This window comes from Tursiops truncatus, chromosome 2, assembly GCF_011762595.2.
Source record: "Tursiops truncatus isolate mTurTru1 chromosome 2, mTurTru1.mat.Y, whole genome shotgun sequence".
Lineage (NCBI taxonomy): Eukaryota > Metazoa > Chordata > Mammalia > Artiodactyla > Delphinidae > Tursiops > Tursiops truncatus.
The window spans coordinates 2,358,579-2,383,544 of record NC_047035.1 but is presented as its reverse complement, the minus strand read 5'-3'; the positions used below and the strand labels follow the sequence as shown (position 1 = coordinate 2,383,544).

Here is a 24,966-nt window from a genome sequence, read left to right as displayed (position 1 = left end):
GAAGAAAGGAACAGAGGAAAGAGAGTGGGGAAGGATAGAGGGCCACCCTTAAGGGCTAACACGGCTTTTTGTGGGGGTCCCGTGGCTCCAAGGGTTGGGCAGGAACCTATATAATGGAAGAAATATTCTTTCCTCTGACAGAGCTTAGACTTAAAAGTTATGATTTGTATTTGGGAGATTTGTATTTTGGGGGGATGTTTACTTTAATAGGACAACCCTAAAGGAAGGGGCAGATATGATGCTCCAGGAGAGAGCAGGTTTTATTTACCCACTCATCCTTTTTCTCCTTCATTCTTTTGTTGCCCATCTGTCTTTGCCGCCAGCATGGTGTCAGAGCCACCAGAGTGGAATCTGAGGGCATTGCTTTCTGCCCTGGGCAGCTTGAGCACGCCTCCTGCCCTTCCTGAGTTTCCATGTTCCTGTCTGCAAAATAGAGGCAATAATACAAACACCAACACCTTTTGTATTGCAGCACCCCTTACCAAGCTCGTTTGTACCCATTACCTCCTCTAACGAGCTCAGTGCCCAGTGAGCTAGGTGAAACTGGATGGGAGGAGGAGTGACACTCTGACGCGCAGCCATGTGTGGCCTGGTAAACCTTGACCTATGTCTACAGATTCCAAGTCCTGTGCTCATCCAGGGGAGAACTGAGAAGTGCAGCTGCCCGGGAAGGAGGGTCCTCTCTGCGCTGGGAGGTTGAAATCTGCACATGCGTGCTGGCTATTCGCTGGGCATTATCTCCATGGATCCCCACAGCAACCAGGGGTGGAAGGCTCTAGTATTCCCATTTGACCGATTAAGAAATTGAGCCTTAGGACTTCCCTGGTGGTCCAGTGGCTAAGACGCTGTGCTCCCAATGCAGGGGGCCAGGGTTCAATCCCCGCTCAGGGAACTAGATTCCGCATGCCGCAAGGAAGATCCCACATGCTGCAACTAAGACCCAGCGCAGCCAAATTAATTAATTATTTCAAAAAAAGAAATTGAGCCTCAAACACATGAAGTGATTTGCCAAGGTCACCTAGCATTCAGGGTCATAGCCAGGGTTGAGACCCAGGGTTGAAACTCCAGAGCCCTTGCTTTCCTACCACCTCTGTTGTCTCCATAGACCTTTGGATACAGTTCTAAACAGTGGGTTTTCCCAGCTCAGAGCCGAGTGGACGGAGGAAAGGGCCTGCACAGAGAGCTCCACTGTCAGGATATAGGAATGATACCCAACAGAAGGTCATATACGTGTCCTTCTGTACCTAGATCTGGATCTATAATCTCCAACAAATGAGAGAATAGAACATTTCAATAGCCTGGGGCTGCTAAGTGCCCGGGCAGGTGGCCCTTTCTATCCCCATATCCCCCAAGGCCATCCCAATATTGCAGTGCATCATGGGAACTGATAAAAGGACTATGAGTCCTTCATAAAAGCTGAAAATTTCAGAATAGTGTGTTTAGGAAGGCTGGGAAGTCTGTGATCCATCTCAGAAACAGTCCATCCACAATTATCCTGAAAAGATACAGTACTGTGGAAGAGAGAAGGGTGGAAAACCCCTGACAGATCTATGCTGGGTTTCAAACTGGGCCCTCCTCAGAGCTAAGCAAACGGACTAGAATGCCCTCCACTTACCCAGAACAAAAGGAACCAATCACCACTAGACAACTGGAGGGAAGAGCACAGCTTTGGAGTCCGATCATGGCTGTTCTGTGAACTGTGCCGACGTGGGACAAGTTACAGCCTCTCTCTGAGCACTGGCTGACACCTCCCTCACCGGGCTGGTGCAGTTAGTGGTCTTACCATAGGTGCTTGGTGCATTGCCAATAGAGCTGGAGCACAGTAAATGTACTCAAAATGGAACTCAGTAAACGTACTATGACCTCAGGCGGCAAAAATCAAGGATTCTGGGAGTGGGGGAATGTTCACTGGGAGCTAGTCTGAGAAGGTCCCATAGAAGAAGTAAGACGACAGGGCCTTGTAACAATAGGGAAGATTCAACTAGACCAGAAGCCATCCCAGGGAGAACAGCAGGGACAAGTCTTGGATGTGAGAATTCCTAAACTGCCTGCTGGCCCTCACAGAGGAAAACAATGGCCCCAGTAGGGTGAAGGAGACCAGAGCAGTGAATTAAAAGAATAGCAGCATGTCTGCTCTGACCCCCGGTATGTTGGGGAGCAGCTTGGGGAAGCTGGGGAGGGTGGAGTCTGGAATGGACTTTATATTTCCCTGGGTGGCAGCCTCTAAGCATCTGTGGCCTATTTGGGGACACACCTGTCCCTGCCTCCAGGCATGATGACCCCCAGATGTCCCACAATTATCATACCCCTTCTCTTCTTGGCTTTATTTATTCTCAGTGCTCAGCTCTCTGCTCCCTATCAATTACACAACAACAACACACACATGCACACACATGCTGAGGAATGGATCCTGGATCCCAGCAGTTCCCACACCTTCTCAAAGGGGAGTTGTGCTTGTGAATGCTGTGGTGTGATGGTCAGGCAGAAGCAGGCCTCTCCACCTCTGTCCAAACTAGATGTGGTGCAGAGAACACAGGCCCAGGGGTCAGGAGATCTGACCACTTGACATGATAGTCTTGGTTAGGAATGCACTGGGCTGCAAGTAACAGACAGCCTAAACTCTCATGGCTTAAACAAATGGGGACTTATTTTTCTTGCATAAGAAGTCCAGAGGAGAGCAATCTCAGGACTAGTGCAGTTACTCGTTCTTTCTGGTGCTGGGATGGGGTGGGTGCTAAACAGATCTCCCCACCACATGCCCATAGTAGCTGTGGAGCAAGGACATAGGTCTGGGGCTTCTGAAATCTGGGCCCCATTCTGGCTCTGCTGCTAACCAGCTGTCAACTTCAGACAAGTCACTTCACCTCTTTGAGGCTCAGTTTCTCTTTTGTCCTAAAGCAGCAAGGGTAGGACTAGATTATCTTCAGTTTCTTACCTCTCAGGATGACCTTCCTCCTTGACATGAAAGTAGGCACTACCTAAGCACATACACAACTTGGTATATTTAGTTATGTCTTTTCAGTTTAAGGAGGCTGAAATAGAACCTATTTTAATATGATGATAGGAAACAGGAATATGAAAAAGGACAGAAGAAGGGATTCCAGGAAAACTTCCAGATCCTGTGCTTCCATTCCTTCCAGACCATAGATCCACAGAAGTACATATTTCAGGCTACAGAGGGTCCTTCAGACAGAATAATGTGTTGTTTTTTCTTTTCTTTTCTTTTTTCTCCTCCTCCTCCTCTCCAGTTTTCACATAACATGTACGCCTTATCTCCCATTTCCAGCTCCTTATGGTACCATGATATCATTTGACATAAGCGCTATGAAAAGTTCAAAGTGTTTCTTTAATTCTAGCCTTTATGAAAACCAGAAGCATCTTGAGTTAAGTACTGTCAGTTTCACTTCCTACCTCTTGGCATTCACTGACTCATTATTTAATGTGTGGCTTCAGTGAAAAAAGCATCAAGGTGGAAACCTCACCCCCAGCCACTTCTCTGGCCAATGTGGAATGTTCTGAATCATCCAAACCCTTTCTCTCAGCTCCTGCCCAAGGCTGAAACCCTTTTGTGGGTCCTCTGCATGTTTTCCCAGCTGACCTAGTTGACATTCCTGTCATCAGGAGTGCCATGCTGTGTCTAAACCTGGCCTGGCCCCTGCCTACCCCTCCAGTCTCACCTCTCACCTCTTGACATTGACCTAAACCCACCATGTTGTTCCTCATCTGTACAGGCCATCCTGCTTGGCATCCCTTTCCACCCATCCTCACCTAGCTAACTTGACTCATGCTTCTAGACTCAGCATAACCACCACTCTTCCAGGAAGCTTCCTTGACCCAACTCCCCAAGTTGGGCTAAGTGTCCCTACAGGGACTCCCACAATCTTGTGCTCACCCACATTTCACTTGAACTGTGTGAAACACACATTTAACTAACAAGAATTCAACCATCTCTGCTTGGCCAAAGAGGGAGAAAGAGAAGGACATTTTAAACAGGGCTGTCCTTGGCCCAGTGAACACTTTCCTGAGAGGGAGAGATGCAAGCCCTGACTGCATCTTAGTCCTCACATGGGAATGATTCTGGTGTTTAAAGACGTATATGTCTCACAGAGCAGGAAATGTCCCAGACATAGCAAGAGGAGTCACATCCTGGGGGACCAAAAGAGAAAACATTAAAAATAGAAAAAGAAAAGCAAGACATACCCACTACAAGGGCTTATCTGTTATGGAAGTTTTAGGATATGGGTTCAAATCCCAGCTTTGCGGCTAACCAACTTGGGTACTTTGGTCAAGTCACTGTAACCTGTTTAGACTTGGGATCACAAGGTGTGTCTGTCCATCTTACAGGGTTACTCTGAGGCTTAAATGAGGTAACAAATGTAATGTACCCACAAGGTAGACTCTCAGTAACAGTTCATGTTACTCCAGCCCATTCCGCTCTTCCTCCTCAGAACCCTGCACCAAAGCATTCCATCCAACGCTGGCTCGGCTCTAGGCAGGTCCTCGGGAGACATTCAGAGGCTCCAGAGCAAGGAAGGCTTCTAGGGGAGGTTCCATTTCCAACGTCCCAGTCTGCAAGCGTCCACCGGGCTCCGCCCCAAGGTGGAGCATCCGTCCACTGAGCATCTGAGCATCCGACCCGGGGTTTGAAGTCTGGTTATAAATCCCCTACAGGCATTTAGGCGGTGATCCCAGGAGGCTTCTAGGGCTCCCCGCCACCTTCTAGCGCTCTTCCTTACGAAAGGCTTTTAGCTGGGTCCGGGTCCATCTCCCTCCTGACCGCGAGCTCCTTGAGGGCAGGACGCGTCTGCCGCCTTCGGGATGCTGAGCCCAGCCCCGGCTGCTCAGAGCCGGAGGCAGGAAGGGTGATTTGAGTCCTCGGCTCCCGGGTCACCGTTAACGATGCAGGAACTCGGCTCCTCCCCACAGCCCCGGCCCTATAATTGCTGTTATATCTCGATTTGGGGCAGCGCGGTCCCAGCTTTTGAGGGACGCTACCTCAGCTTTTGCATACAGCAGGCCCTCGATCAACACTATAAGTATCAATCCAGCAGTCAAGCTCAGGCCGCCGCCCAGGGCCGTTTGCCGGCTCTTTCACGGGTGCCGCGTGCTCTGGACGCTGGGAACCCGCCGCCCCCGCTGCCCGCCAGGACCCGCCAGCCCTGCCCAGCCTCGGGCGCCGCCCCCTCGGCTCTAGACCAGGCCGAGTCACCCCTAGCAACAGCAGCCGGGCCAGCTTCCTCGGGCCGCGCTAATTGGCTGGACTCCGGGAGGCGGCGGTGCCGTCACTTCCGGCATCCGGAGGCAGCAAAGGAAGCCGAGGGGCGGCCATCTTGGGTCCGTGAGGCTCGGAGGTGCTGGGGGCGGCGGTGTCGGTGGCCACTGGGCGGAGGCTGAGGCGGAAAGCGAGCCGGAGGGAGAAGAACAGCCGGGTGCAGGCGCCGCCTCCGCAGCCCCATCCATGGTCGGCGCCCGCAGCCCGCGGGGACCTGTCTTGCACTCCACCTCCTCTACATCCTCCTCTTCTTCAGGGGCCGCCGGCGGCGCTGTGTGGAGGCTCCGGCGCTGAAATCCGCGGCGCGACGGGCGGGGGCGGAGGAGGAGGCGAGGGGGTCCGGGCCCGCGGGGCGCCCGGAGGCGCGGGGACGCCAGTGGGCCGACCCGCAGCCCGCCGCCGCCGGCCCGGCCCCGCCACCGCCGCCCGCGGGGCTCCTCGGCGCGGCCGCCGGGGCCGGGGGAGCATGAGCCCCGCGACCCGCCGGGGGACGGCCCGGGCCCGACCCGGGATCTAGACGGCCGTGGGGGAGGGGAGCCGCCCTGCAGCGGCGCCGCTCCGGAACCGCCGGGCCCTCGACGCCGCTTCTCCGGCCCCCGGGACCGCGCTGATTTGTTTCACCCTCGCGTTGTGCAGAAGTGAAGTGAAGTAAAATGTCCACTAGGACCCCGCTGCCGACGGTGAATGAACGGGACACTGAGAACGTGAGTAACCTAGGCGACTGCCCCGGGCCAGGTCTGCGCGCGCCGTCCCCGGGAGCGCGGCCGCAGCCCTCGCCTCGCCGCCGGCGGGTCCCCAGGCCGCGGCGCTCTGGGCCCGGTGGATGGCCATGGGCCCCGGGAGGCGGCCTCGGCGGCCCGTTTCCCGAGCGCGCGGGCCGGGGAAGTGCATCCGCGATTACGCCGGGGGCTCGCTTCGTAGCGAACCCTGAGGGCTGCAGCGTGGCCGGCCGGTGGCCGCGCGGTGGTCTCTCCGAGCGTGTGTCGGGTCCCCGCAGTGTACAGGGCTTATTTCCACTAAATTCACCTTTTAAATTAGGTAGGCATCTCATGAGAGGCTGTCGGGTTAAAAACACGTTTGTGGTGTTGATTAAACGCAATTAATTGGATCGAGTGGACTGTCCGTCATGCCTCGTTCTTTAAGTTGTCTCGAACTAAATTTAGTGACTGTCACTAAACTAAGTGACAGTCACTAAAACTAGGTGCGCACTGAGGAATCTTCTCGGCCCCCTTCGATGCAACTCCGAAGCTGTTCAGAAGTTCTTGGAGAGAGCTAAGACTTTGTCGAGGAGTAGCCCCGTTTCCTTACGAATCTGTTTTGAAGGAGCTGGTTAAGCACATTTCAGAGGAGGATGTGTAGTCAAGCAGCCCTGCCACCCACTGCCTAGCGGAGGGCCACCCACTCTGGGCTTAACTTTCCCCCTTCCCCAAAAGAAGTTGGCTTAGATGAGCTCTTAGGTCCATTCTGGCACTCACATTCTGTGATCCTGTAAAAGGAACCTTTGATTTTGTTCACGTAAACCTTTTCAGAAGGCCAGGAACAGCAAGCAGTTTTAGGGCCTGACAATTTGTAGTAGAAATTCCACTGGAGAAATGTTGACTCTGTCCAAGTGCATTCTGAACTCTTCTCTAGCACTGGCTTCAGGACTGTTCCAAGCTACCTGTGAGTTGTCTTCTGTTAAAAACAAAAATATCTAAAAAATAACTCGTAGAGAAACTTCACTGGCCTTTTATTTTAAGTGTTATGAGGTAATTCCTGGCAAGAAAATGCTATCACTTAGGAAAAGCTTCCTGGCTCTGCCTGTTTTCATGCTTTCAATTACGTCCTGAGACCTTGTGGCCTAGTGGTATCAAATGCCTTCATTTTAATCTTCAGAATGCCACTTGTTTGCTGGATAGCTGTCAGATGATTTAATCTGTTTATGTAAACCTCGGTCTAAGGCATCCCTCCAGTATATTAAGGTGTGGTATTTAATGCTCTTTAACCTGGTAAATAAGTGGTACAGTGGTGTATGTTCCTTTACCTGAGATGGATTAGAAAGTTACATAAAAAGTAGTAGAAAATCTAGACTAGGTGAGTCAGTGAACTTATTTTCTCATAGACCCTTTGAAGAACCTAATTCTTACTTCATCATTTTGTTGTTCTTTGACTACCCTGTCGGGCGGAGCAAGCAAAAAAGTGAGTTGATTAGCTTTGATCATTGACTTCCATTGCAAAATCTTACATTGAACCAGAGCAGGAGCTCCGTACTTACTGAATAAACTGAAGCCAGAAACAATCATAGCAGGTTTGTTATAATGAAGGATTTACACCACATGGGTCTTTACCTTGTTCTCTGTTGAATTTGTTGAATTATGGTGTAGTCTTTTTGTGTCGTTAGGAATTACTAACTTTAAAAACAATGTAGGGTATGGAGTATGCCTTTATTCTCATGGAATGTATTTAAAATTGAATTTTTGACAGTGCTAAAATAGAGGTTTGTAGCACATCATTGCATTAGTTCACCATGCCCTGTTTTTAACTCCGGCATTGACATGTTCCGGAAGTAGTTGTGTATCTTTTACAGTGTGGTGCCCTTGTGCCAGTGTTACACGTCTGGCATATACCATATTATTTACCTATACCACTACTGAACTGCTAAGTGTTAGACTTCCTGCCAATCGAGTGATGAGGGTTCAAGAATGAATGGGAGTTCTCAGTCTGTTGGGCATCTCTTTTGTTAAAGTTGGGTGTATTGAGATAGAACATTCCCTCTTTTTAAGTGTACAGTTTGATGAGTTTTGACAAATGTATAGTCACATAATCACTATCACGGCCAAGTTAGAGGATGTTTCCATTGCCTAAGAAGGTCCCTTGTGTCTCTTTACAGTCAATCCCCTCTCCCTTCCCCCAGCCCCTGGCAACTACTGATCGGTTATCTGTCTCTATAGTTTTACCTTTTCTAGAACGTTTTTAAATGGAGTCAGAGAGCATGTAATCTTGTGTGTAGCATCTTTCACTTGGCATAATGCTTTTGAGATTTATTCATTTTTGTGTGTGTATCAGTAGTTCACTCCTTTTTATTGCTGAGTAGTAATGAACTCATTGTTTGGATGTACCGGTTTTTTAAAATCCATTCACCAGTTGATGGACATTTTGGCTGATATGACAAATAGCTTTGTCTTTATATTTTGTAAAAAGACTCTCCATTTTGCTTACCCTAGGAATCTTATTTAAATTTTAAGTAAATATAATTGTGGTAAGAATTTTGCTTATAGATCAGGAATAATAAAAGACAGATAATTTGCAAGAAGAATGTTATCTTCATGCTAGTACACTACTCTATTTTCAGTTGTTTGATTTCCAGATGTGAGTATTCACCATTAGCTGATAGGTGTATAAAAAGATAAACTGGGGCTTCCCTGGTGGCGCAGTGGTTGAGAGTACGCCTGCCGATGCAGGGGACACAGGTTCGTGCCCCGGTCCGGGAAGATCCCACATGCCGCGGAGCGGCTGGGCCCGTGAGCCATGGCTGCTGGGCCTGCGCGTCCGGAGCCTGTGCTCCGGAACGGGAGAGGCCACAACAGTGAGAGGGCCGCATACCGCAAAAAAAAAAAAAAAAAAAAAAATATAAAACTGTTATCAAATCATTTTAAAACTCAGAAGGACTAGTCAAACAGTCAGACCTAATGAGGATGTTGAGGCTCAGAGAGATGACAGGAGCTGCTTGTGACTACTCACTGTTTAGCAGCAGAGCCTGTACTAGACCTCAGGTCTCCATCTCAATCCTCTCTGCTTTTTTGTGTAGCAGACTGTTTCTCAAAAGCTATGTACTAATTATTCAACTAGGGAGATGTAGTTGTACCAATACACAGAGTATAATTAAAATTAGACTTCTAAAAATGTTTTGCTATGGAAAATTTCAAACAAATAAAGAGAATTTAATAAGTATTTATCAATGGTTCTCAACTGGGGACAATTTTGCCACGCCCCCCCCCCCCCCCCCAGTGGACATTTGACAATGGCTGGAGACATTGTTGGTTGTCACAACTGAAGAGCGTTGCTACTGACCAGAAATGCAGCTAAACATTTTACAGTACATAGGACAGTGCCCCCTGGCCCTTCAACAAAGAAATATTTGGCCCAAAATGTCAAGAGTGCCAGGGTTGGGAAACCCTGGTATCTAGTTAGCCCCCACCATGTACTCAACAGCTTAATGACCAGACTTCTTTTATTTGTTCTCTCCCCAAGAAGCAAGCTCAGTACATCATATCATTTCATCTCCAAAGCTTTTAGAAGAGATAAACCTTCTTTAAAAAATGTAACCTTAATCCCTTTATCATAATTTTTTAATATCAAATATCCAATCAGTGCTTGTTTCCTCAGTTGTCTTTTTTTAAAAAACACTTTGTTCAAATTAGAATAAATCTTGCTTCCATATATTATAGATGGCTAATATGTGAAACAAGATGCTTTTTTAAATTTATTTTTTAAATTCTTCACAGATGAGTCTTTTTTTAAATAAAATATATATTTAGTTGCACCGGGTCTTAGTTGCGGCATGCATGTGGGATCTAGTTCCCTGACCAGGGATTGAACCCGGGCATTGGAAGTGCGGAGCCTTAGCCAGTGGACCACCAGGGAAGTCCTCAAGATGCTTTTTTTTTTTTTTTTGGCTGAGTTGGGTCTTAGTTGCGGCATGCAAGATCTTTCCTTGTGGTGCGTGGGCTCTTCGTTGTGGTGGGCGGACTTCTTTGTAGTTGTGGTGTGCGGGTTTTCTCTTCTCCAGTTTTGTTGCTCGGGCTCCAGGGCACTTGGGCTCTGTAGTTTGCCGCACGCGGGCTCTCTTGTTGAGGTGCGCGAACTCAGTAGTTGTGGTGCGGGGCCCAGCTGCCCCACCGCATGTGGGATCCTAGTTTCCCGACCTGCGTTCCCTGCATTGCAAGGTGGATTATCTACCACTGGACCATCAGGGAAGTCCCCCAGGATGCTTTTTTTTAAAGGCAACAAAAAAGTTTGCATTTTAGCTTATGTTCTACAGTTGACTTGTATAGAGGTCATGGACAGATCCTGTTTGTGTACTGGCAAAATTAGAAATGTATTTTTCACTTACATTTCAAAGCATATGACATTTTGTAAGTAAGCCTGGGTTATTTGCCAAAGGTACCAGAGGTCCTGGAGGGCTTTGCCAATTTAGCAGCTCCTGGTGTGTGTGCACACCATGTACTTACTTATTATTAGTTAATGCAGACAGTCATCAGAATTCCTTATCTCTGTGAAATAAATAAACTGATGGTGTTATTGTGTAGCCAGCTGTTGGTTGTATGAGACTATTAACCTGTTAAGATCTGACTGCCTGCTATGTGTATGACACTGTGCTAGGCGCCGTAGAGGATATACCTAGGAACCATATCACTCCCCTGCCTTAGGACTTCCTAGTCCCTGCAGAACAAAGCACCCTGAGCTCTGTGAAACTAGTCTGTAAACTCTCAAACTGGAACAAACACCACAGTCACCTGGAGGGCTTATGAAAGCACTGATTGCTGGGCCTCACCCGCAGACCTTGATTCTACCTTCGGGGCCCTAGAGTTTACATTTCTAACAAGTTACCAGGTGATGTTGATGCTGCAGATCCAGGAACCACACTTTAAAGAATTGCTATCTTAGTATTCAGTGAAGACTTGCTGACTAAACAGTGTTCCTTTAGATTGTATTATGACTAAAGAAAAGAGATTTCAATGGTTTCAATAACATTTTCAGTTTCTTTGAGTTTTTTCTTGTGTGTGTGACTGCATTGGGTCTTGCTGCGCGCAGGCTTTCTCTAGTTGCGGCAAGCAGGGGCTACTCTTTGTTGTGGTGCGTGGGCTTCTCGTTGCGGTGGCTTCTCTTGTTGCGGAGCATGGGCTCTAGGCGCACAGGCTTCAGTAGTTGTAGCGTGAGGGCTCAGTAGTTGTGGCGCGCAGGCTCAGTAGTTGTGGTGCACGGGCTTAGTTGCTCCGCAGCATGTGGGGTCTTCCCGGACCAGGGTTTGAACCTGTGTCCCCTGCATTGGCAGGCGGATTCTTAGCCACTGTGCCACCGGGGAAGCCCTCCTTGAGTTTTTAAAGTTGGTTCTTTGTAGGGAAGTGTGGTTATGGAGAATAAAAATAGTTACTATTTTTGATCACTAACTATAATATCAGGCAACAATACTAAGTACTTTATATAATATTTCATTTAAAATATGTAATATGGGACTTCCCTGGCGGTCCAGCAGTTAAGACTTCGCCTTCCAATGCAGGTGGGGGTGTGGGTTCGATCCCTGGTCGGGGAGCTAAGATCCCACATGCCTCGTGCCAAAAAACCAAAACATAAAACAGAAACAATATTGTAATAAATTCAATAAAGACTTTAAAAATGGTCCACATCAAAAAAATCTTTAAAAAAATAAGTAATATGATTTCATTTAATCTTCCTAACTTCCAAGCACAACTATCTATTGAATCGAGGTGTTTGGGCGTTTTTTAAAAAAAAGTTGATCTCTGAAGAATATTTTTTATTGGGTCAAAGTGTTTGGGAAAAGGTCTTATTCAATTACAGAGTTGTTTTCATTTCTTTTTTATGTAAATTAGATAAAGGTGGAAATTTTCCATGAGTAGAATATTGGTCGTTTTGATTGTGTAGTGCATGAGTATTTATATTGTAATTACTTATAAACGACTCATAAACAGTTTAATATAAATTAATAGTCCCTGTTATCTTTTTTTTTCTTTCTTTCTTTTTTGCCTGCGTTGGGTCTTTGTTGCTGCGAGTGGACTTTCTCTAGTTGCCGTGAGCTGGGGCTACTCTTGGTTGTGGTGCGCGGGCTTCTCATTGCTGTGGCTTCTCTTGTCGCGGAGCATGGGCTCTAGGCGCACGGGCTTCAGTAGCTGGGGCTCGTGGGCTCAGTAGTTGTGGCTCACAGGCTCTAGAGCGCAGGCTCAGTAGTTGTGGTGCACGGGCTTAGTTGCTCTGCAGCATGTGGGATCTTCCTCGACCAGGGCTTCAACCCGTGTCCCCTGCGTTGGCAGGCGGATTCTTAACCACTGAGCCACCAGGGAAGTCCTAATAGTCCCTGTTATCTTTAATTTCAGAGAGGATTGTTCTGGATTCTAAAACGTAGCCAATTTTTTTTTTTCCCGTCTGTGCCGGGTCTTAGTTGCGGCATGCGGAATCTTTTAGTTGTGACGTGTGGGATCTAGTTCCCTGACCAGGGATTGAACCCGAGCCCACTGCGTTGGGAGCACAGAGTCTTAGCCACTGGACCACCGGGGAAGTCCCCATAGCCAAATTTTATCCCTGGAATTTGTTTCCAAGCTGGAAATAAGAGTCAGGGAGTACAGCCGCTTCTGATCACCATTGGGAGGACTGAAGCAGAAATTCACTTGTCTCACATCCATTTTAAACTTTCAAAATAAACAAAGAGAAAACAAATCTCTTCCCTGGCAATCTCCCAGCTTTAATGTTGTCTTACGTAGGAATTTAAAGAATGTGCTTGGAGTTGGTCTGCAAGTAGTAATAAGGGGTTTGTGCTGACCCACATGCACCTGCCTGAACAGTAATTGAGAGGGCAGAAGTTGGCACTGCAAGAAAATGACGTTTTTGGGGGGAGTCCAACTTTTTCTTCAAGCTAGAGTTCTTTAGCACTGCACTTTAGTCACCTGAGCTGCTTGGCCATGGTTAGTCTTATACAGTCTTATGCAGACTAGATAAGGCATTGTTCTGTGGGTTACCTGGGATCTTGGTGTTCAGAATTGAAGCTTGAATAAAGCTTGAGATGTTTTGTTTGTATTTCATGCTAATAGTTAGGTGTTGCTTGGAGGTGGAGTTGAAATATTGTGGGGTTTGTATTATGGACATTTTACATGAAAATCTGTATTGGAAGAATTTAACATGAAGTTCAAGTAAGCTGAACCAAAGGTTTTATTCCAGAATTTTATATAACCCCATTCTTTCTGTAGTCAGTACCTTTATGACTTCATTGAGTACAGTAGCAGACTAGCATGAGGGTCCTGGAGAGGAGCAGACCTAGAACCATTTCCTAGCACAGCCTTTTGCCCTTAGCCTTGCCATTCTTTGTCCAGAAGAATAATCTAAGCTGGGCAAGCAGCTTTTGTTGTTCAAGGTACTTGAGGTGTTTTGATGGCATTCTGTTCACGTACTGTCTCCACCTCTTTCCTTGTCTTCCTTCCCTTGTGTAGCCCTTGCCTACCCTAGGCCTGCCTTGGTATTCATAGGCACGTGTTAGCTTTACTAGTGGAATGGATTAAAGGAACTTATATTTTCTTTTCTTAAAAGAAGGTTGCCTTCTAGACATTAAGGATATTCAATGATAAAGAACCTTCTACATACCATGGTAATGTATTCTAGTTGCTTTTTCCATTTCTGTTAATTTAGGCCAGGTGCTTAACATTTATATCCTGCTTATTGTATAGTTGTCCTACTTATTACTGCTGTGGAACTAGCCAGTCCACAACTTAGTAGTGTAAAACAACAAGTGTTTCATTATACTCACAGATTTTGTGTGAGGAATTCAGATGGGAATGGTTTATGGCTGGGACTTCAGTTTGGGGGAATAACGAAAGGCTGGGGGATTTGAGTAGCTGGGCTGGAAGATCCACATCCTAAGACCGCTTCTTCACTCACATATCTGGCACCTTGGCAGGTATTGTTAAAAGGCTGGGCTCAGCTGGGACTTGGCCAGAGTGGCTACATGGGCCTCTCCAGCATGGAGACTCCAGTGTGATCGGACACATGAGGTGGCTCGGTGTTTCAGCAAACAAGACAGAAGCTGCTTGCCTTTTATGACCTTGCCTCAGAAGTCACATAGTATCACTTCTGCCATTTATTCTTAAAACGTTAGAGCAGTCATGGGCACCCAGATTCAAGTGGAAGGGACATAGACCTTTCCCTGTAATGGGAGGTATGTCAAAGGCTTTGGGCTCATGTTTTCCAACCACTATAATGGTAACTCTTTGGGTTTATAATCTGACCTAGCATTTTTTGTGTGACCTTGGACAAGTTATTTAACTTCTTCATGCCCCAGTTACCTCATCTATAAAGTGGGATTGGTAGTAGTAATGACCTCATAGGGCTGTTGTAAGAATAAGGTCTTCCATGCTGTGGCCTCCCTTACCTCTTTGTCCTCATCTCCTACCTCTCCGCACCCACTACATTCATAGACCCAGGTGTCTTCTTGCTGTTCTTTGAACACACCAGGGACACTCCAACCTCAGTGCCTTGACATTGGCTCTTCTCTTTGAACACTTTTCTTCCAGATATCCACATGGCTAACTGTCTCACCTTCTCCTCTTTTCAAACATCAGCTCAGTGAGTCTTACTCTGACCATCTGTGGCCCTCCCAACCTCCCTAATCCTGATCTGGGTTTTTTTTTCCATTGCATTGTTACCTTTAACATATTATATAATTTGCATATTTCTTATGTTTATTGTATTTTGTCAGTTTCCTCTGGTGTACTGAAAGCTCCCTGAGAGCAGGAATATTTGTTTTGTTTATTAATACTATTTCAAATACATAGAACATGCTGGTCATTTATTACAGATGAAGAGTAAATAAATATTGGTCGAATTAGTGATTAAATTAGACAATATGTGTAAAGCATTTAGAATGGTGCCTGATTCATAATAAGTAATAGCTAAATGTTAGCCATCATTCGTGGTTTGTTTACTGGTCTTTTCATCTCTCATCTCTATGTTGTCATTTCTCTCATTCTGTGTCCTGTATCTTCAGCCTCTTCCCTCAGTAGTTCCAATGAATTCATCTTCTTTCTCCTTTCTTAAAACCTCAGATAGCTTTCTTAAAGGGAGGCTTGATGGAAAGAGTCTGGGCTTAGAAGTGAGGGATAAAGTGGGAGCCTAGGACTGTGGTTGAGGGAGAGATTCTGAAGACACTTCTGAGGAATGGTGGACCAGATGAGGAGCCAAAAAGTAGGAGCAACAAAACATAAGAGAAATTGGGATTTGGAGTTACAGGTTTGTGTTTGAAACCGGTCTTCAAATACAAGTCACTTAACTATGGGCAAGTTAATTACTTGTCTGTGCTTCATTTAAAAAATTTTAATAATTAAAAACTTTAATTGATATAATCAACATATAACATTGTATTAGTTTCAGGTGTGCAACATAATGATTTGATATTTGTATATTTTGTGAAATGATCACCACAATAAGTCTAGTTAACAGTTAACATCCATCTCCACATATAATTACAGGCTTTTTTTTTTTCTGTTCATGAGAATTAAAAAATCTCTCTTAGCAACTTTCAAATATATAATACAGTATTACTAACTATGGTCACCATGCTGTATATTACATCTTTTTTATTTAACAAAAGAGAATAACACCATCTATTCAGGGTTGTTGTGATTGAAGAAACTAACATGTATAAAGTGCTTGGCCCAGTCTACTCCATATAATGGGGGTTCTTCAAATGTTAATTCCCTCTTGAGATAGGTTTTGTAGTGTTATTCTAGAAAACTGGATAATCTAAACTCTTTGGTTTAGTATTCAAAGTTCTTGACCCACTTCTCTGTCTTTTTTTTTTTAACTGTTCACCTATATAAACTTAACACTACAGCCAAACAATTCTCCTTGGCTGTCTCTTCATCTAGCAGTTTCACAGCTGCTGGTTGCCAGGTCCTGTGTACTAAGAATACAGAGATTAGATAATTCTTACCCTCAAGGAGCTCATTGTCAAGTACTTTAGTGTAGGAATTAACTAAGCTAAGCAAGGGGATGCAAGACAGAGAAGTACCAGCCTAGTCAAGAACATAAAGGTAAGAAATTGCCAGCAATCATGATGTCAAGGAACTAAAGCCATTTTGTTTTTCAGTGTTAGTGGCATATGAAAGAGTTGTGAGATGTGAAACTGGCTAGACTTGAAGGTTAAGGGAGGTTCCCCGTCTCCCCCCCCCCCCGCCCCAATCCCCCAAGCTTTTTAAGCTTTCCTTGTGCTGGTGCCTGGCTTGAAATGGCCTTCATCTTTCATTAGAACTCTACTACTTGTCCATCAAAGTCTCCATCCCTTTTTTTCCTTCATCTCGCCCAAATGTGATCATACCCTCTGAGTGCTTAGAGCTGCATTGTCCAGCACACGTGGCTACTGAGCACTTGAAATGTGGCTAGTCTGAATTAAGATGTCTTGTGAGTATAAAATATATACTATTTCAAAGACAGTATGAAAAAAGGAATGTAAATCTTACTCTTTTTATATTATGTGTTGAAACATTTGGGAATATATTGGGTTAAATAAACTATTATCAAAATTAACCTATTTTCATGTTTTTTTTTAAATTTATGTTATTTTTTATTTTATTTTTGGCTACGTTGGGTCTTCATTGCTGCGCGCGAGCTTTCCTCTAGTTGTGGCAAGCAGGAGCTACTCTTTGTTGCGGGGCGCGGGCTTCTCATTGCGGTGGCTTCTCTTTTTGCAGAGCATGGGCTCTAGGCGCATGGGCTTCAGTAGTTGTGGCTCGTGGGCTCTAGAGTGCAGACTCAGTAGTTGTGGCACACAGGCTTAGTTGCTCCGCAGCATGTGGGATCTTCCCGGACCAGGGCTCGAACCCGTGTCCCCTGCATTGGCAGGCGGATTCTTTTTTTTTTTTTTTTTTTGGCGGTATCCGAGCTTCTCACTGTTGTGCCTCTCCCGTTGCGGAGCACAGGCTCCTGACGCGCAGGCTCAGCGGCCATGGCTCACGGGCCCAGCCGCTCCGCGGCATGTGGGATCTTCCCAGACCGGGGCACAAACCCGTGCCCCCTGCATTGGCAGGCGGACTCTCAACCACTGCGCCACCAGGGAAGTCCGGCAGGTGGATTCTTAACCAGTGCACCACCAGGGAAGCCCTTTTTATGTTTTTTTAATGTTGCTACTAGAAAATTGCAAATTTCATGCATAGCTCACAAATCTATTGGATGGAGCTTGGAGTATTCACGCTCTGATTTTCTCATGGGGCGGAGATTGCCCCTTGTTTCAGTTACTGTTCCCCGTGTTAGCTCCCCAGCTAGATTATGAGTGTTAAAAGTTTGACACCATACTTTTCTATTTCTTTTATCCCATTATAGTGCCTGCTACTTAGTAAGTGCTTAGCATATAATTAACTGGTCAAAAGCTACCAAGTCAAAGTTTTCTTTAGCCACAATTTATTTGTGCCTTATTCTTCTGAGGATTGGTCAAGTAAATTATTTTTCAGTTTATTTCATTACTATGATAGTTCACTTGCTATGCCAGTAATAAGTGTTTTATTACAAGTGAAACCAATTTGAATTTAAGCATATGAACAATAATAGTCCCCCTTTCCTATTATTCATATTTTTGGAAACGTTTTCATAAACTCAGCTGCAAAAGTCGTATCTTTGATCTGAACAGTGTGAGGCTGTTCTCTTATTTGTTCCTGTTAATCCCTATATGTCATTTTCCTTATCCTTCCAACAGTTACTGTTCTAACATTTTAATATATTGTCATGCGTGTACATGTATGTGTTCTTAGAAGTGTATGTTTTGTACTTTGTGTAAGTATTGCATAGTCTCATGTATGCATCGAATCTGTTGCTTCTAACTGCTGCATAGCACTCTGTGGTATGAGTCCTACCACATTTTACCTACTTTCTGGGGTAGACTACCTGCCGCCTCCCCCCTCCCCCCATGCAATGCAGCAATGAATATCTTCATACATGTCCCCTTGTGGAGCTGTGTAAGAATTTCTTGGGGATGTGTAGCTAGGAGTGGACCTCCTGGGTCACAGGAAATGTCAGATAGTGCCAGGTTGCTCTTCTGGATGGCTCTATCAGCCCACCCTCCCGCCAGTAGTGCACAGGGGTTTTTGTCTCCTTGGTTCCTCCAACATTTAGAATTGTCCAGCTTTCTAATTTTTTTTTCCAGCCTACTAAAGTAGTTTAATGTGCTGCTTCATTATTAACTTGCATTTCTCTATGGTTTTTAGTATGTCTATATATTCCTTGGCTCTGGGGGCCTTCTGTAAATTGCTGCTTTTCCTTTGTCCCTTTTTCTATTTGGTTGTTGTTTATTTCTTGTAGATTCTTAGGTGTTCCTTGATTTTCTAGATATTAATCTGATGTAGGTTTTAGACATTGCATGTATCTTCTGTCATCTTTCTATAAGACCCTTATTGGACAGAAATTCTTAATTTTGGTGTAACCAACGTTTGCCTTATGTTTGTGCTTTTGAAGTTTTGCTTAAATGCCTGGCTCACAAGGATATATTCTCTCACATTTCACATTAACCCTTTATCATTTTACTTTTCACATGTAGATTTTTTAATCCCTCTAGATTAAAAGGGAGGCTGCCTTTTGTGTGTGGACTTAGGTAGGGATCTAGTTTTATTTTTCTCTGTAGACTGATACCGTGAACCAGTTTTCCCACTGCTATCCATTCAGTGGTCCATCCTTTCCCCACTGGTTTATAGGACTGCTTTCATTGTATCTTGTGTTCCCATACATTCATGTCTTTTAGCTTTGTATTTTGTTGCATTGGTCTGTTTTTCTGTTGTGCCGATACCCTACAGGTTTTCTTTTCTTTAAAAAATTACCGTGGCTTTGTAATATATGTAATCTACGTACCTTTATATGTATCTGTCTGTTGAACTTGTTATTTTTAAATAATTTTAGACTTAAAATTGCAAGATTAGTACAGAGTTCATGTATACTTTTCACTCAGGTTCCCCTGATGTTAACACTTAGATAACCATGGTGCAGTTATGAAAACCAGAAAGTTAACATTGGTCTGATACCGTTAACGATGACTGCAGAACTAATTTGAATTGTCACCAGTTTTTCTCCAGCGTTCTTTTTCTGTTCTAAGTTCCAATCAAAGATCCCACAATTTAAGTTTGTCTAATGTTTTCTCAAAATTAGATTAAGGTTATATATTTTTGGCAAGAATGCCACAGAAAAGATGTTGTGTCCCTCTCAGTGCATGCTTTTAGAGGGTGCAATGAAAGAGATACATCTTGTTACTGGTTTTAACCTTGATCACTCTTCATTTCTGAACTTTTTTTTTTAACTTCTTTTTCAAGGCTGACCTGGCAGCCATGAAATATTCGTCCATGTACACTTTAGAGTAAGTTTAAGATTACTCATAAATTACTGGCTGGAAATTTTAATTCATATTGCATTGAACTTATTGATTAATTTGGGTAGATTGTATAATATCTATCTAAGAATATAGAATTCCCCTTTATTCAGAGGACCTTTTATGTCTTTTATTAAAAATTTAAAGCTTTCTCCAGAGTTCTTATATATTCTTAAATAAGTTACTTTCTACCTACTTTTTAGTTTTTATTGCTATGATGAATACTTATTTTTAGTTAAATTTTGTGGTAGGTTACTACTGGTGTAAGGAACTGTAGTTATAGGTTGATCTTGCACCTTGCCAAGCTCTCTCTTGAGTTCTAGTGGTATTTCCAGTTCTTTTGGTTTGCAGTTAGATCATATCATCTACAGATAACGACACTTTTTTCTCTCTGAGTTTTTTTTTTTAATTTATTTTATTTATTTATTTTTGGCTGCATTGGGTCTTCATTGCTGTGTGCGGGCTTTCTCTAGTTGTGGCAAGCGAGGGCTACTCTTTGTTGCGGTGCGCGGGCTTCTCATTGCAGTGGCTTCTCTTGTTGCAGAGCACAGGTTCTAGGCGCACAGCCTTCAATAGTTGCGGTGCATGGGCTCAGTAGTTGTGGCTCGTGGGCTCTAGAGCACAGGCTCAGTAGTTGTGGCGCATGGACTTCACTGCTCCGTGGCATGTGGGATCTTCCTGGACCAGGGGTAGAACCCGTGTCCATTGCATTGGCAGGCGGATTCTTGACCACTGCACCACCAGGGAAGTCCTATGTGGTATATATATACCACATCTTCTTTATCCATTCCTCCGTCAATTTAGGTTGCTTCCATGTTCTGGCTGTTGTAAACAGCTATGCAGTGAACATTGGGGTACAGGAATCTTTCTGAATTGTGGTTTTCTCCGGATATACGCACAGGATTAGGATTGCTGGATCATATAGTAGCTCTGTTTTTAGTTTTCTAGGGAACCTCCATACTGTTCTCCGTAGTGGCTGTACCAATTTACATTCCCACCAACCATGCAAGAGGGTTCCCTTTCTCCACACCCCCTCCAGCATTTACTGTTTGTAGATTTTTTGATGATGCCCATTCTGACCGGTGTGAGGTGATGCCTTTTTGTAGTTCTATGGCTCTTTCTTATATAGACACTTTTTTTTAACATCTTTATTGGAGTATAATTGCTTCACAGTGGTGTGTTAGTTTCTGCTTTATATATATATATTTATATATATATATATACACACACACACACAAATACATAGACACATTTTTAAAGAAGAACTGATATGTATAACATAAAATGGAGTGCATTCCCCATTCACTTTTCTTGCTGCCTCTTATATTAGTATTGATATGGCCCCTGTAACAGTTTAGTAGTGCTTTGGCTGAAAGTAACTAAACCTTATACGATGGCTTAACCAAATAAGGGTTTATTTTTCTCACAAAAGAAGTCTGGACAGCTTCTAGCTTTGGTTCAGCAGTTCAGTAATAGTGGAGCTGGTGGTTTTTAAACATATTTTTGTCTTTTCTCTCACATTTGAGACCTTAACGGCTACAGGGTAACTTATATAGCTCTAGTTGTTACCGTTGCATTCAAGGCAGGAGAAGGGAGGAAGGGGCTGTGCTAGTGTACCTGTCTCCCTTTATGAGAAACAAAAAGTTTTCCGAGGACCCCCCCAGTAGACTTTCCCTAATGAGAACTGACCAGAACTAAGCCATGTGCTACCTCCAGCTACCAAGGAAATTTGGGGAAACAGGAGTTTCACTGGCCATATTGCCTCCCCAGATACACATCTGGCTTCTCTTAGAAATGAAGAAGGGAGGAATGGATATTGAGTAGATACCTACAGTATTTGCCCCATTCCTTAATATTACCTGGCAACTTAAATGTGTTGCATTAAACGGAAGTTTTAGTTTGAAAATGAACACTTTATGGATTTGTTAACAGTGTTCTCTCTTTGACTTGATTCTGCCTAATTTTTTTTTTTTTTTTTTTTTTTTTTTTTTTTTTTTTTTTTTGCGGTACGCGGGCCTCTCACTGTTGTGGCCTCTCCCGTTGCGGAGCACAGGCTCCGGACGCGCAGGCTCAGCGGCCATGGCTCACGGGCCCAAGCCGCTCCGCGGCATGTGGGATCTTCCCGGACCGGGGCACGAACCCGTGTCCCCTGCATCGGCAGGCGGACTCTCAACCACTGCGCCACCAGGGAAGCCCAATTCTGCCTAATTTTTAGTAGCACTACCCATATTCTAGTTTTCATGGTGGATAAAGTGGTTCAGGTCAATTCCTTGAGAAGGAGAAGGATCAGGACTCCTTTAATCTTTTTTTCTTTTTTTTTTTTTTTGGCTGCCTTGGGTCTTTGTTGTTGTGTGCAGGGTTACTCTAGTTGCGGCGAGCAGGGGCTACTCTTTGTTGCAGTGCACAGCCTTCTCATTGCGGTGGCTTCTCTTATTACGGAGCACGGACTCAAGGCGCGCGGCTTCAGTAGTTGTGGCATGCGGGCTTAGTTGCTCCGCGGCATGTGGGATATTCCTGGACCAGGGCTCACACCTGTGTCCCCTGCATTGTCAGGTGGATTTTTAACCACTGCACCACCAGGAAAGTCCCTGGACTCCTTTAATCTTTGAGATTAAACAGCTCTGAGTGCCTGTTGTGTGTTTAGTGCTGCCACAAAAAGTGGTTACTATTATGTAACTTTTTTTTTTTTTTTTTTTGGTCCTCGGTTTATTGTCACCTTAGGGAGAAAAAAAATTCAAGCATGAAGTAATTGGCTAATAGTACAAGAATTCAAAATTATTTGTTAAAATGCTAGGAAATTTTTTCTTCTTTAGGGCCACTGATGGATGCATGGGAAAAATAAAATGAAGGCCAAGAAAAGGCAATTTAATTTGCTTCTGTTTGAGAGAAATGTTTTTTATCTTTTTTTTTTTTTTGCAGTACGCGGGCCTCTCACTGCTGCGGCCCCTCCTGCTGCGGAGCATAGGCTCCGGATGCGCAGGCTCAGCGGCCATGGCCCGCGGGTGTAGCCGCTCCGCGGCACGTGGGATCCTCCCGGACCGGGGCACAAACCCGCATCTCCCGCATCGGCAGGCAGACTCCCAACCACTGCGCCACCAGGGAAGCCCTGAGAATTTTTTAGTTAAACACATTAGATTTTAAAATTTCAGGACTTTATGTATCAAACTAAATATACTAAGTTCAGTAACTATTGGAATTTAACAAACATCAGATATTTCAATCTGTTATATGAGTTTACACTCTTAAGAGGAAGTACGGGTTTCTTTTGGGTTTGTATTATGATTATTTATTTGCATAAGGGTGTATTAGGTTAGGCTAGGTTATGCTGAGGTAACATACATGACCAAAATCTTAGTGTCTTAACACAGTTTAAAAAAACTGTCAACTTCATTGACTCCATGAAGAGTGATCTCCATTTCCAGGCCATTTGGTCCTGTGACCCTCCATCTTTGGACAGTGTTCTGGGTTCAGGAGAGAAGACCACAGGGCTGGAGTCAAGCCCTGGCAATAAATGCTTCAGCATGGAAATGACATGTCACTTTCACTCATATCTCATTGACCAATCTTAGGCACATGGCTATTGGGAACCTCAAGTGAGGGGTGTGAGTTTCTCTGGGAAGTCAGTGTATTGTGGTGGATAATTGTCTACAACAAAGTAGCCAAATAGAGATAGATACAAGCAGAGTACATCCAGAGCCCAAAGGAAAAGAAATTCTGGTGGAATGCAGGGAGAGTCATGGAAGGCTTCATAAAGATGGTGACAAATGACTCAAACATAAGGGAATGAGTAGGATTTTCTTAGGTTTGAAGAGAAGAAAGGGCACTCAAACTGAGGGAGGATCATGCTAAAGAATAGTGGATGATGTAGCGGGAGAGGAGGCATGGATTACATCACAGAGGGCCTTGAATTCATTTAACATTCATTCAGCAACAATGTATTGCACAGCTACTATGTGCCAGGCACTGTTCCAATTTCTGGGAATATCTGATAAGGAACAAAACAGGCAAAGATCTCTGTGTTCTCCTGCAGGTTACATGCTAGTGGATGTAGTGTATCCTCATCTGGTGAATGGTGATATTAGCTGTTCTGCCTGCATCACAGGGTGTGTTAAAGATAATATATGCTGGTACATTTAATAGCATATGAAAAAGTCAAGTTCTTTTTTTTTAAAATTCTTATTGGAGTATAGTTGTTTTACAATGGAAACGTTAAGCTCTTTACGACTGTAAGGCAGTCCTGTTTGTCTTATTTTATGTTACAGCCACATATAGAAGGAGTTAGTTTTTATTATAAGTAGATCGGAGAGTATGCAAAGGTATAAACTAGATGACTATGAATTTTAAGTTTCTGATATTTCTATTTTACATGCAGAAGACAGTTGATTTGCATAAAAGTTAATATTTTGTCTGTTTAACTGTACCTTACTCTATAAAACTTAATACATGAAGGGCTGAATTTATAAAACATATAAATTAGAAAGTGTATGTTTGCATTTAAAGAGCTTTTCTGACCAAAATTTTGGATAGCAGTGTAATTTTTAAAACTATATTTTCATTGCGTAAATAGTAAAACCACTTGACATATACCTCATAGGAACAGGGACTTTGTTTTATGCACTGCTTTCTAACATTCAAAACAAGTGCCCAGCTCATATTTATATAGCATCTATTATACAGGGCTTCCCTGGTGGTGCAGTGGTTAAGAATCTGCCTGCCAGTGCAGGGGACATGGGGTCAAGCCCTGGTCCGGGAAGATCCCATACGCTGCAGAGCGACTAAGCCTGTGTGCCACAACTACTGAGTCTGTGTGCCACAACTACTGAAGCCCACGCGCCTAAAGCCTGTGCTCTGCAACAAGAGAAGCCACTGCATTGAGAAGCCTGTGCAGCACAATGAAGAGTAGCCGCCACTCGCTGCAACCAGAGAAAAGCCCGCGTGCAGCAACAAAGACCCAGTACAGTCAAAAATAAAAATAAATAAATAAAATAAATAAATTTATTTTTAAAAATCTATTATACATTATCATTTGATAAATATTTGAATGAATGAATAGAAGAAAGAAATTTGGGAGATAAAAATTTCCCGTAATTTAACCATGTGAATGTTACAGTGATCAGTATTTTGATATCATTTATTTAGTCATTCCAATACTTATTAAGTACCTGTTATATGCCAACTGCTAAGATCTAAGGAACAATAAATTACTGTCCCTGTTTTTATGAAACTTATATCTAGTTTGGAAATAAACATAATGGTTATCAAAATTTTTTAAAAACTGTACTCCAGCGGATCTATAAAAATTTGCATTACAATACACCTATTTTGCGTAAAGCCTTAGTGTAATAACTTAGTTGTTATTTGAGTTTTTTCTTTAATCAAGTCCTCGTTTATAATAGGCTATTTTTAAAATTTTATTTATTTTATTTATTTTTGACTGCATTGGGTCTTTGTTGCTGTGCACGGGCTTTCTCTAGTTGCAGCGAGTGGAGGCTGTTCTTTGTTGTGGCATGCGGGCTTCTCGTTGCGGTGGCTTCTCTTGTTGTGGAGCACAGGCTCTAGGCACATGGCCTTCAGTAGTTGTGGCACGCAG

The 24,966-nt window shown here is 44.2% G+C and overlaps 1 protein-coding gene across 10 annotated transcripts in view; it reads left to right on the top strand.

The window, feature by feature from the left end:
* Positions 1-5,306: 5,306 nt before the first annotated feature.
* MARK3 (microtubule affinity regulating kinase 3) overlaps positions 5,307-24,966 on the top strand; it is a 107,715-nt gene continuing 88,055 nt past the window's right edge. For 8 of the 10 annotated variants that reach the window (XM_073799003.1, XM_033850570.2, XM_019951905.3 and 5 more), the window contains exon 1: positions 5,307-5,976. In XM_073799003.1, coding sequence (XP_073655104.1) covers positions 5,926-5,976 — 51 coding nt within the window. In that variant the 5' untranslated portion in view covers positions 5,307-5,925. The remainder of the gene's footprint in view (positions 5,977-24,966) is intronic. The other 2 variants (XM_019951911.2, XM_019951897.2) reach the window with 1 other exon arrangement.